Here is a 13,983-nt window from a genome sequence, read left to right as displayed (position 1 = left end):
TGATCCGCCTGCCTCGGCCTCCCAAAGTGCTGGGATTACAGGCATGAGCCATCGTGCCCGGCCTTTTTTTTCTATTTTTCTATAGAAAGATGTTTTCAAAAATTAAACTGGAGAATCCATCCGAACACCGTGAAATGTTGATTATGATTTTCTGATTATTTCTCAGTCTGATCAAATCCAGTTCATTACAGCAAATAATCATCTATATTAAATGTATCTTTTTAAATTTTACTCCATAGTCGCAATTCGTTATTTGGACTAGATCATTGCCAAACCAGATAATTCAGTATTTGTCTCTCTTCGTAGCAAGAGCCTTAGAAGCCTCCATTTTTTTCTCCCATAATTCCCTTTTTTTCCTTTTCCGATCCTCTTCAGCCAGTCTTAATGCTTCTCACTCACTGTGTAGTCATAGTTAAAGAAGGCAATAAATACTGCAGGTACCTTGGTAAATTGGGTCAGTGGTAATTGAGTTTAAACGGAAAGAGTAACATTTGTGTCTAAATGTTTAAAAGTTAGTTTTACTGTTTCTTTAGATCTCACAGAATTATTTTTTTCAACTTTAAAATCATTTGCTATTGCTTATTCCTTGGAGTATAAATATATTGAAAATAGCCTGTGAAATCTCTTTTTACATAATCTGATTCATATAAAATTTTCCCAAGTCATATAATGTCACATTATGAAACCTGTGAACATATTCAATTATTTTGGCCTTTTAAAATCTTTTTCTAGTATGTTAGGCTATCATATGACACCAAACCTGAAGTCATTCTGCAACTTCTGCTTAAAGAATGGCAAATGGAATTACCCAAACTTGTTATATCTGTACATGGGGGCATGCAGAAATTTGAGCTTCACCCACGAATCAAGCAGTTGCTTGGAAAAGGTCTTATTAAAGCTGCAGTTACAACCGGAGCCTGGATTTTAACTGGAGGAGTAAACACAGGTAATGTGATGATTATACCAATTTTATTTAGTGTGTTTTATTTTTTATTTATTTATTTATTTTTTTGAGACAGACTCTCACTTGTTGCCAGGCTGGAGTGCAGTGGCACAGTCTCGGCTCACGGCAACCTCTGCCTCCCAGTACAGTAATATTTTGAGGTATTATCACATATGTAAAGGCCCTGTCTCCAACCACAGTCATATTTTGTGGTATTGGAAGTTAGGGGACACAGTTCAGCCCATAAGAAGTAATAATGGGCCAGGCATGGTGGTTCATGCCTATAATCCCAGCACTTTGAGGGGCTGAGGTGGGAGAATTACTTGAGCCTAGGAGTTCAAAACTAGCCTGGGCAACATGGTAAGACACTGTCTACAAAAAAAAAAAAAAATTAGCCAGGCATGGTGGTATGTGCCTACCATCCTAGCTACTTGGGAGGCTGAGGTGGGAGGATCACTTGAGCCCAGGAGGTCAAGGTTGCAGTGAGCCAAGCCATGATCACACCACTACAGTCCAGCCTGGGCAATAGAGTGAGACCCTGACTCCCTCCCTAAAAAAAAAGAAGTGATAATGAGGAGTTAATGCTCTTTGGAACTGCCTTTTATACTTTTCTCTCTCATTTTTGACCGAAGTAGACTTTCATCATTGTTTATTGTGTGTGTGTGTGTGTGTGTGTGTGTGTGTGTGTGTGTGTGTGTGTGTGTTTTGCGTATGGTCCTGTGCCACGGAGCTGCATTGTTAATTTTTTCTAAATGATGTGTAGAGCAGTAGTAAAAAACCTACTGTTACTTAGAGGAGAAATGCAAAAACGGACTAGACCTAGTAACATTAAAAAAGTTAGTGTTGTATGTGTTTCTGGCATTTGTAGTGATTTGATATTGTGGGGTTTAGTGGGTTTTGTTCCTTTTTGGTCCTTGTGTATTCTTTTGTAGGTTTGGCTATGACCTTGTTTTAAGTTTGTTATGACTTTGTTGCGTTATATCTTGTATGTGTAAAGAAATATATCACATATTATAGTGTTACAGATTGAGCACAGGATTGTTCTGAACACAATAAAGACTGTAATCCCAGACCTTTGGGAGGCCGAGGCACGAGCCCAAGAGTTCAAGACCCGCCTGTCTCTACCAAAAAAAAAAAAAAAATTAGCCGACTGTCTCAGCATGTACCTGTAGTCCCACCTACTGGGGAGGCTCACAAGGGAGGATCGCTTGAGTCCAGGAGTTTGAGGCTGCAGTGAGCCGTCATTGCACCACTGCACTGTTTCCTGGGTGACCCTGTCTTTAAGAAAATAAAAAAACAAAATGAGTAAACTTTTTTTATGAGCAGGTGTGGCAAAACATGTTGGAGATGCCCTCAAAGAACATGCTTCCAGATCATCTCGAAAGATTTGCACTATCGGAATAGCTCCATGGGGAGTGATTGAAAACAGAAATGATCTTGTTGGGAGAGATGTAAGAATTATTTTTAAAATGTCTTATGTTTGAAATTATATATAAACAAAATTACAGTAAGAATAGTGCCAGTTTAAAATATTCATGATTATATTATACTTTTCAAATTAAGTTTAAAAGGTATTTTCCTGAGGTTTACTTCTGATTTTTTTGAAAATGAGTAAATATAAATAATTCATAACTATAAATAAGTTCATAAATATAAATGCTGTTATAGTGTTGGCACATTTTGCTTTCAATCTTTTATGTATAAAATTATTTCACATTTTCCATATATGCTAGTCTTTGTAATTAAATTTTTAATGACTACGAGACATGAGAATTAATTTTATTCTCACTAAGAATAGAGAATAGGAGTTAAATCCTAGTGTTTTGTTTGAGTAGGTTAAAGACTTGTGAATTGGTTATAGATATTTATCAAGACTGTTAAAAAGAATTACTGGCTGGGTGCAGTGGCTCATGCGTGTAATCCCAGCACTTTGGAGGCCGAGGTGGGCCAATCGCCGGAGATCAGGAGTTCAAGACCAGCCTGGCCAACATGGTGAAACCCCATCTCTACTACAAATACAAAAATTAACTGGATGTGGTGGCCTTTACCACCTAGCTACTTGGGAGGCTGAGACGGGAGAATTGCTTGAAACTGGGAGGCAGAGGTTGCAGTGAGCCGAGATTGCCCCACTGCATTCCAGCCTAGGTGACAAAACATAACTCCATCTCATACATGCATGCATGCATGCATACATGCATACATACATACAATTACTGAATTATAATGATCACTTTCAAGTGTTATTAAATTTCTAATGTCAGTTTTAAAGAGTCTACTACTCATGGCTAAAATATGATATTTTATTGTTTTTTACCGTGTCTTTTTTTTTTTTTTTTTTGAGATGGAGTTTTGCTCTTGTTGCCCAGGCTGGAGTGCAGTGGTGCGATCTGGGCTCACTGCAACTTCCACCTTCTGGGTTCAAGTGATTCTCCTGCTTCAGCCTCCTGAGTAGCTAGGATTACAGGCACCCGGCACTATGCCTGGCTAATTTTTGTAGTTTTTAGTAGAGACGGGGTTTCACTGTGTTGGCCAGGCTGGTCTTGAACTCCTGACCTCAGGTAATCCACCCGCCTCGGCCTCCCAAAGTGCTCGGATTACAGGCATGGGTCACTGTGCCTGGCCACAATATCTTTTATATATTGTAGTTTATTCACTTAATAATCTGATAATAGTTTGCACTATTTACTTATTTACTGCTTCTGTCTTTGCATGTGATGATGAAATACGTAATTCCACAGTATGGGTCAAGATATAATCACGTATTTCAACCCATTATTGATTAATCTTCAGCTGCTTAAAAGCTTATGCTTTTTGATACATTCTCTATGATTTCGTATTTCTGCGTGTAAAATAGAATTTTACTTCTTACTTGTCTTTACGGATTATTTCAAAATTTATTTTACATCATATTGTATTCAATCCTGCTCACTAACTCTTTTGTTTGCTATTGTTTAGGTGGTTGCTCCTTATCAAACCTTACTGAACCCCCTGAGCAAGTTGAATGTTTTGAATAATCTACATTCCCATTTCATATTGGTGGATGATGGCACTGTTGGGAAGTATGGGGCAGAAGTCAGACTGAGAAGAGAACTTGAAAAAACTATTAATCAGCAAAGAATTCATGCTAGTAAGTGAATTCATAAATTTGTTATTGTTGAAATTGTTCTGGGCTGTACTAATAGCTAAATTCAAAGAAGGTAGAATGTTCTTTGAAGTGCTCTTTCTTACATAACGAGATAACATGTGAAACAACCAACAGTGGTTAATCTTAGACAAAATGATAAGACCAAGGAAAAGATGTCAAAATTGGGTACTCGGTTATCAAGGCTAAAACCAAAAAAGGTTCATTGGAAGTTCTGTTATTGCAATTCCATTTCAGCCCAACGAATTCATAAATATTCCTTTTTTTGTTTTTTGAGACAGAGTCTTGCTCTGTCGCCCAGGCTGGAGTACAGTGGCGTGATCTTGGCTCACTGCAAGCTCTGTCTCCCAGGTTCACGCCATTCTCCTGCCTCAGCCTCCAGGGTAGCTGGGACTACAGGTGCCCGCCTCCACACCTGGCTAATTTTTTGTATTTTTAGTAGAGACGGGGTTTCACTGTGTTAACCAGGATGGTCTTGATCTCCTGACTTCATGATCTGCCCATCTCGGCTTCCCAAAGTGCTGGGATTACAGACGTGAACCACTACGCCTGGCCCATAAATATTCTTAATGTGTGATTTATTCCAATACATGGCTGTGAAATTCAAAATTGAAAACTAAAAGGGAAAAAAAATCACTGAAAGAAATAAATCAGCTTAAAATTTATGAAATGAGTATCACTGTTTGGCTAAATGTGTCTTAAAAATTGTATTCCTGGGACTGATTTTTCTTTCTAACCATGTCTGAATTTTCCGGTTCAACATCTACATTTTTATTTCAAATAAAGGAAAATTTGTAACCTAAGGACCCCAAGAAGTTGAGCTCTGTGACAAAGTGAAATAGAAATTTAAAAGCTACAGAACAGTGTTTATAGATTATGGTGGAGTCAAAGCTTTTGCTAAAAGTTAAGAATGGGCTGGGCATGGTGGTTCACGCCTGTAATCACAGCACTTTGGGCGGCCGAGGTGGGTGGATTACCTGAGGTCGAGAGTGCTAGACCAGCCTGACCAATATGGTGAAACCCTGTCTCTCCTAGAAATACAAAAATTAGCCGGGTCTGGTGGTGTGCGCTTGTAGTCCCAGCTTCTTGGGAGGCTGAGACAGGAGAATTGTTTGAGTCCAGTAGGCGGAGGCTGCAGTGAGCTGAGATAACGTCACTGAATTCCAGCCTGGGTGACAGAGCAAGACTCCATCTCAAAAAAGAAAAAAAAAAGTTAAGAATTGTTTATAGTCCTATAGTTACCTTTTTTTTTCCTTTTTCTCAGTGCACCACAAGTTACTGTAAAAGCAAAACTTCGTATTCTTCACTAATTTTTTTCTGTTGCTCTTCTAGAGATCTTGGAATTTTATTGATCAGTTCCAGTTATGTAATACTGTCATCAATTTCTTCTTTAATTTTTTATTTTTTTTATTTTTTTTGAGTTAAGAGTCTTGCACTGTTGCCCTGGCTGTTGTACAGTGGCCCGATCTCAGCTCACTGCAACCTCCGCCTCCTAGGTTCAAGCGATTCTTGTGCCCCAGGCTCCAGAGTAGCTAGGATTACAGGCACTCGCCACCATGCCCAGCTAATTTTTTGTTTTGTTGGTAGAGAGGGGGTTTCAGTATGTTGGCCAGACTGTTCTTGATCGCCTGACCTCATGATGCACCCGCCTCGGCCTCCTGAAGTGCTGGAATTACAGGCATGAGCCACTGCACCCAGCTGTCCTTTTTTTTTTTTTTTTTTTGAGACGGTCTTGCTCTGTCGCCCAGGCTGGAGTACAGCAGCCTGATCTCGGCTCACTGCAACCTTCGCCTTCTGGGTTCAAGCGATTCTCCTGCCTCAGCCTCCCGAGTAGCTGGGACTTCAGGTGCTTGCCACTATGCCCGGCTACATTTTTGTATTTTTAGTATAAATGGAGTTTCACTGAGTTAGGATGGTCTCTATCTCCTGACCTCATGATCTGCCCGTCTTGGCCTTCCAAAGTGCTGGGATTACAGACATGAGCCATTTCTTTTTTCTTTTTTACAAACCTTTCATGTGGCGTCATTAATTTTATGTATGTATGTATGTATGTATGTATGTATGTATGTATGTATGTGATGGAGTCTCACTCTGTCACCGGACTGGAGTGCAGTGGCATGATCTTGGCTTACTGCAGCCTCTGCCTCCTGGGTTCAAGTGATTCTCCTGCCTCAGCCTCCCGAGTAGCTGGGACTACAGGCACGTGCCACCACGCCTGACAAATTTTTTCTATTTTTAGTAGAGACAGGGTTTCACTGTGTTAGCAGGATGGTCTGGATCATCTCCTGACCTTGTGATCCGCCTGCTTTGGCCTCCTGAAGTTCTGGGATTACAGGCATGAGCCACCGCACCTGGCCAAGACTGTCATTAATTTCTATTTTAATGTCTCATTTGGAATCAGAAATATATGTTTTAAAAACGAATAAAAATCCATGTTAGAAGTTCAACTAATATATTAAAAAGCAAACTAAAAAATTAGTGTTTTACATTTCTCATCAAGAGCTCAATAAAATATGGAAAACAAATTTTTACTTTTAAGTAGTGAATATATACATTATTTGATGTCTATTATATATTGGATTTTCTATTTTTGTCATTTAGAGAACAACTTTTAAGATAGTGACAAAGTATTCATTATTTAATGTACTTATGTGAACTGATATCAAGTGGTGTGCTTAAAGTCAAGTCAACATAGTCTTAGAAATTATGTTTTTACTTTTTATTTTAATTTTTTTTTCAGTAAAATCTGAAATTAGAGTACTGTATTTTGCCTAATTTTTTTTCTTGGAAAGAAACTTGCTTGTGATTAAATAATTTTTTAATTTAACTTTGCCCTTTTTAGGGATTGGCCAAGGTGTCCCTGTGGTGGCACTTATATTTGAGGGTGGGCCAAATGTTATCCTCACAGTTCTTGAATATCTTCAGGAAAGCCCCCCTGTTCCAGTAGTTGTATGTGAAGGAACAGGCAGAGCTGCAGATCTACTAGCATATATTCATAAACAAACAGAAGAAGGAGGGTAAGTGTATGACAACATTTTAATTTATTTAATTTAATTTATTTATTCATTTATTTATTTAATTTATTTATGATACGAAGTCTTGCTCTATCTCCCAGCCCGGATGGAGTGCAATGGTGCAGTCTTGGTATACTACAACCTCCGCCTCCCAGGTTTAAGTGCTTCTCCTGCCACAGCCTCCCAAGTAGCTGGGATTACATGCATGAACCACCATGTCTGGCTAATTTTTGTATTTTTTTTAGTAGAGATGGGGTTTCACTGTCTTGGCCAGGCTAGTCTTGAACTCCTGACCTCAAGTGATCCACCCACCTCAGCCTCCCAAAGTGCTGGGATTACAGGCGTGAGCCACCGTGCCTGGCCCATTTTAATTAATTTATTAAAGTGGCTTGTGGTATTTAGAATACAGTGTTGGATTCCTTCCTGTGTTTTATGAACATGAAAATTTTAAGTTTGATACAGTACTTTGTTAAGCGTTGAGGAAATAGCCTGACTCATATGTTATTGGAAGAAATTAAAACCATCTTCATGGAACACAATTTTGTAAGATCTATCAAACCTAGAGGCACTTATCTTTTAACCTAGTAGTTTCATTTCTGGGAATTGTTCCTACAGGTGTACATCTGTGAAATAATGTATGTATAAAGCTACTCATTACGGGGTTCTTTGTAAAAGATTGAAACAAAATAGAACATGAGAAGACTAGATTAGTTATGGTGTATCTATACAAAGAAATGGTTTATAGCTGAGTAAGGATGGTTTTGAGGAGATTACCAAAATATGTATATGCAAAAAGGAAGGTGCAGAGAATCATATATATTGTGCCACTTTTTATATAGAATAAAAGGAGAGGGAATAATTATTTGTATATGCAGAAAGATATCTTGGAAAGTTATATAAGTAAATGATTCCTGAAAATAGTTGTGATAGAACTGGGCAGATGAAAGACAGTGGGAAGGAGACTTTCACTATTAATTTTAATATTTTAGCATTTATATTTTCTGCTATATTTTTGAGCCATGAGAATGTATTAAGTATTCAAAAAAGAAAAATGTGAGTGCCTATGTTTAAGAACATCGTGGTGGAATACTAGTTTATACATCATAATATCTTCAAATTATTTTTATACAATATCTTATGTGAGTACTGATATTGCCACATATACTTTTTGATAAAATTCACAAAGTAATTCAAAGAGAAAAATCACTCCATTTCATTTATTTTCCTTCTAAGATTTGTGTTGGGAGTCTCATGAAGGAGAAAATCCCACCCAAGGTGAAGTATGTAATGTTAATACATAGTTTTCAAAGGTCTTACGTGAATCTACCTGTACTTCATATTGGTCTTACAAATAATGGAAGATGAAATCAGGGAATTATGTTTCCTTTTATTCCAGGAATCTTCCTGATGCAGCAGAGCCTGATATTATTTCCACTATCAAAAAAACATTTAACTTTGGCCAGAATGAAGCAGTTCATTTATTTCAAACACTGATGGAGTGCATGAAAAGAAAGGAGCTTGTGAGTGGACTTCAGCTGATAGGCCTTTTTTCTTTCATTCAAAATACATTCTAAATTTGTGAAATACGTTTGTTTTTATTTGGATTTTAAACTTTGAAATCTTTATTAACTGTAAAAATATGTCATTTATTGGTCTGTTCAAGTTGAGAGGTATCATAGAAGGAGGCCTGTAGATTTTTATACGGTATTGAAACTGTGTATTTGTGCTTCTGTTTTAGGAAAAGTTTTAGGAAAAGTAACTAGGTCTCAACAGATAATGTTTGGTACCAAGGAAGAACTATAAAGAGTTGTTTATGGTTTCTGTAATAAAATATTTTGAAAAAAATTTTTAATGTGCTTAAGCCTATTAAATTAAAGATCAGTGCTGCTTTGTTTCAGTCATGTAAACATGGGCTTAAGTTTTCAGAGATAAAATATTTTAGCAAGCCTATAAATAGATATATAACATGATTTGATTTGCTGTATTTTTCATTGCAAGTTTTTGTAAACTATGAAATAAAGTTTGCCAAAAATTTTGTATTGCGGTTATAATAATGTTTCACTTTCTTTTCTTTTTTTTTTTGTTTGTTTTTTTGGTTTTTGGTTTTTTGAGACAGAGTCTTGCTCCATTGCTCAAGCTGGAGTGCTGTGGTGCAATCTCAGCTCACTGCAACCTCCGTCTCCCGGGTGCAAGCAATTCTCTCCCGCCTCAGCCTCCCAAGTAGCTGGGACTACAGGCATACACCATCATGCCTGGCTAATTTTTGTATTTTCCCTAGAGGCAGTGTTTCACTGTGTTGGCCAGGTTGGTCTCAAACTCCTAAACTCAGGTGATCCACCCACTTTGGCCTCCCAAATTGCTGGGATTACAAGCATGAGCCATGGGCCTGGCCATCTTTCACTTTATGAAAAATGTTATTAAATTACAATTTCCGAAATGGTGCTATGTTTCAAGTAATTTAAGGACATTTACGGTGAAAAGACTGACCAAAACAAACATTTATCTTTCAAGAATACATACATTATGTGAACATGTAAACGTTCATTCTGTGGAAGGAACTGTAGGATTTATTTACCCTGATAAAGAATCTATAGCCTCAGCCCCTAAATTTCTTACTTTAGTAAGGGCCATAAGATAGGTCGGAATATCATATGAAAGCAAATATTTTTAGTATTTTTGCCATTTTATTTGGTAAGTGATAAAGTTTTTTAAATTTTTTGGTTTTTTTGGTTGAAATAAAGTTACTAACTGTATACATAAATATATTATGTGTATGTATGTTTATGTATACATAATACATAGATTCCTAGATGCATATATATGTATTTTGCCCCCCCCATAGAGTTTGATATTACTGGGTCTTATGATGCCTTTGTTTTAAAAATATAAAGGCATAATGTTATGAATTTATCTTTAAATAGATCACTGTTTTCCATATTGGGTCAGATGAACATCAAGATATAGATGTAGCAATACTTACTGCACTGCTTAAAGGTAAGCCTCTAAGAACTTTTTTATTTGTAAAACCTTTTATTTATTTTATGTATGGATGTGTGTGTGTGTATGTGTATATGTGTATGTATGTAAAATATAGAAACTTTTAACATGGCTAAATACTTGCAAAGTGAATTTTCAGTCATTTTTCTTTGTGAAAAATACAATGTTGGTTTCCTTGGCAGTAAGGTAACTTTTGATTTAATCTTGTAGAATTTAAAAAATAAAAGTTTTTAGCAAGGTTTATGCCACCAAACCTATTGAATAGTCCTATTAAGAATGTCTAACATCCTGAGCCAGGCACGGTGGCTCACACCTGTGATCCCAACACTTTGAGAGCCAAAGCAGGAGGATCACTTGAGGCCAGGAGTTCAAGACCAGCCTAGACAAGATAGACCCATCTCTACAAAAAATTTAAAAATTACCTGGGCATGGTGGCATGTGCCTGTAGTCCCAGCTACTTGGGAGGTTGAGGTGGAATCACTTGAGCCTGGGAGGTTGAGGCTGCAGTGAGCTGTGATCATGCCACTGTACTCCAGTCTGGGCAACAGAGCAAGACCCTATTTCACAACAAACAAAAATTAGCTGGGCATGGTGGTGTGCACTCTGTAGTCCCAGCTCTTCAGGAGGCTGAAGCGGAAGGATTGCTTGAGCCTAGGGTTTGAGGTTACAGTGAGCCATTATCACACCACTGCACTCCAGCCTGGGTGAGAGCAAGATCCTGTCTCTAAAAATAAATAAAAATGTGTCACTTTCTTAATCAACTGAAAAATAAGTGTTTAAAGGTTATAAAGCATTAGTTGATAGAATTTAAAGATGGGATTTTAAAACATGCTGTCTACATTATGAAGGGAAAGTTTGAAAACTAGTGGTATCTTCTAGGACTAAGGGATTGAAGCACATACACACACTGATCCTCTCATTGTCTCCCCAAAGACATCCAACAGATACAACAACATTATAGTGAAATATCTTCTCAGAAATTAGGAACTATGACAGTATCCCATCTGTCTACGTGAAAGTTAGTGTGGAGTGATATGCAGGAACCCATCACATTAAGAGGATACTGTCCTTTTATTTACAAGAATTTTCTTGCATATTAGACCATAATAAATTGCCAATACATTAAGCATTTTTAAAATACTGTGATAAAATATATCATCTGGGATCATGGTATCAAGAGATCACAAGTGATAGGAAACCTAGAAACCAAAAAGGAAAAAATAATAATAAATGGGATTGCATAAAAATAAGGCTGCATCGGCTGACTCACACCTGTAATCCCAGCAATTTGGGAGACTGAGGCAGGTGGATCACTTGAGGTCAGGAGTTCAAGATCATCCTGGCCAACATGGCGAAACCTTGTCTCTACTAATAATACAAAAATTAGCCGGGGGGTGGTAGTGGGAGCCTTTAGTCCCAGCTACTCTGGAGGCTGAGGCACAAGAATTGCTTGAACTGGGAGGCAGAGGTTGCAGTGAGCCAGGATCACACCACTGCACTACAGCCTGGGTGACAGAGTGAAACTGTGTCTCAGAAAAATAAATAAATAAAAAGGTTAAAAAGAAAGTACCAGATTCATTATTTACCATGTACCTTTCTGTGTATTAACCACTGTATTTAAGTGGTTTACATTATCTCATTTTATTCCTACGAGTCAGATTTCCTGTGGTTTTACTCATTTTATAGATGAGGAAACTAAGGAGTAGAAATGTTGAAGTGGAGGGATCAAAAACAGCTGTTAAAAATTAATAAGAAAAAGATGACTACCTCGTGGAAAAATGGGTCAGAACTTATGTAATAGATAATTAGTAGAAGAATCCAAATACTTAGAGAAAATACGGAAGGATGGCCAATGTTACAGTAATACATTTTGGGGAGGCTGAGACAAGCAGATCGCTTGAGCCCAGGAGTTTGAGATCAGTCTGGGCAACTTGGCAAAACCCTGTCTCTACAAAAAATACAAAAATTAGCCTGGTGTGGCGCCATGCACCAGTGGTCCCAGCTACTTGAGAGGCTGAGGTGGGAGGGTCAGTTGAGCCCAGGAGGCAGAGGTTGCAGTGAACCAAGCCCACGCCACTGCACCCCAGCCTGGACAACAGGGAGAGACTTGGTCCCAAAAAAGAAAAGAAGGAAACTCCCCTCTCCATGGCACATGGAGAAATGGTTATGGTTGTACCCCTCCCCTGGTAGATGGTAGAAGCGATCTGAAGTATTTTGGAGTATATCAAAAACCTTAAAGTATATATCCTTGTACCTAGTAATTTGACTTCTAGAATATCATCCTATTTGAATAATCAAGCATGTGCACAAAAAACATACTCAGCAAAAAATTCAAAATAACTTGAATATCTACCATTTGAAGTATTTGTTAAATAAATTGTGGCTCACCTAAGTATATATAAGGTAGATTTATACATAATTTTAAGAAGAACCAAGGTACGATATCCAGGTACATAAAGCAAGCTACTGAACACTTTTGTAGTTTGAACCCATTTTTGAATAAAAAATGGAAAGTTTATGTATGGAATTGTATATGCACAGAAAAGTACCTGACAGGCTGTTTTCAGAATCCTGATAGTGCTCTCTCTGTGATAGAAACAGTTCATCTTTGTTTTCTTCTCATTTTTCTGCATTTCTAAATGTTTGCAATGAATGGGAATATGTTGTTTGTAGTTGGAGAGGTAAAATTCTTAACCCTGGGGCTTATCTTATCTCTCTGAGGCAGGCTACTTCTGAATGGTGGCTGACACCAACTGTGTAAGTTAACTGAAGAATGGTGGGGAGATGTCATAAATGTTTGTGCTGGGCACTGTGGCTCACACTTGTAATCCCAGCACATTGGGAGGCCCAAGTGGCAGGATCACTTGAGGCCGGGAGTTTGAGACCCGCCTGGTCAACAAGTGAGACTCTGTCTCTACAAAAAATTAAAAAATTAGCTGGATGTGGTGGTGCTCATCTGTAGTCTCAGCTACTCAGGAGCTAAGGCGGGAGGTACACTTGAACCCAGGAATTCGAGGCTGCAGTGAGCCATGATCACCTTTGCACTTTATCCTGAGCAACAGACCAAGACCCCATCTCTTAAAAAAAAAAAAAAAAAAAAGTGTTCACCTTTTAATGGAGATAAATTAATTGAACCTGTCAACTATTTTCTTTATTCGATTAGGTACTAATGCATCTGCATTTGACCAGCTTATCCTTACATTGGCATGGGATAGAGTTGACATTGCCAAAAATCATGTATTTGTTTATGGACAGCAGTGGCTGGTATGTAAATAATCTACATACACAATACAATTAAATTACACTAAGTAATAAAAAAGTATTTGCGGGAACTGTGAACTGACTTGACATTTTACTTTTCTGCCAATAGTTAAAAAATAGTTTAGCTAAGTCTTTCTGCACCATTCCGATCCAGTTTAGGATTTAATATATGCCTCTAGATAAAACCTTATTTTTTTATAGAGTATATAGATCTCTAAGAATCTTAGAACTGAAAGAAGCTTTGGAACTCATGCTCTGTATACAAGAGAATCCATTCTAGCATTCCTTGTGATGTTTAGACCTATTCTTTTTTTAATCTTCCTCATCCTACTAAATGGGAACAACTTCTTCCTAGTTTCTAAGGTGAGAATCTTTAGTGTTTTACTTTTCTCTTTCTCATGTATTCCAATCCAATTCCATCTGTAAATCTTGTCAGATCTACTTTCAAAATACCTAATTTTATCATCCTGGTCTAGTCTATCATCATCCTTCTTTTGTGTTATTTCAGTAGCATACTTTTTGGTTTCACTACTCTCATACTTGCTGTCCTTTTACGAACAGGAGATGAATCACATTCCATTTACTTAGAGCATAATCTAGAGCCTTACATGCTACTACTATCCCCT

At 37.6% G+C, this 13,983-nt stretch overlaps 1 protein-coding gene across 1 annotated transcript in view; it reads left to right on the top strand.

Moving 5' to 3' along the window:
* Positions 1 to 13,983, top strand: part of TRPM7 (transient receptor potential cation channel, subfamily M, member 7) — a 146,949-nt gene that overhangs the window by 51,280 nt on the left and 81,686 nt on the right. Inside the window, exons 5-11 of the mRNA XM_011928654.1 lie at positions 733 to 946; positions 2,270 to 2,394; positions 3,899 to 4,070; positions 6,928 to 7,102; positions 8,496 to 8,619; positions 10,021 to 10,093; positions 13,260 to 13,360. Coding sequence (XP_011784044.1) covers positions 733 to 946; positions 2,270 to 2,394; positions 3,899 to 4,070; positions 6,928 to 7,102; positions 8,496 to 8,619; positions 10,021 to 10,093; positions 13,260 to 13,360 — 984 coding nt within the window. The remainder of the gene's footprint in view (positions 1 to 732; positions 947 to 2,269; positions 2,395 to 3,898; positions 4,071 to 6,927; positions 7,103 to 8,495; positions 8,620 to 10,020; positions 10,094 to 13,259; positions 13,361 to 13,983) is intronic.

This window comes from Colobus angolensis, unplaced genomic scaffold (genome assembly GCF_000951035.1).
Source record: "Colobus angolensis palliatus isolate OR3802 unplaced genomic scaffold, Cang.pa_1.0 Scaffold78, whole genome shotgun sequence".
Classification (NCBI taxonomy): Eukaryota; Metazoa; Chordata; class Mammalia; order Primates; family Cercopithecidae; genus Colobus; species Colobus angolensis.
This window is presented reverse-complemented; position numbering and strand designations above follow the sequence as displayed.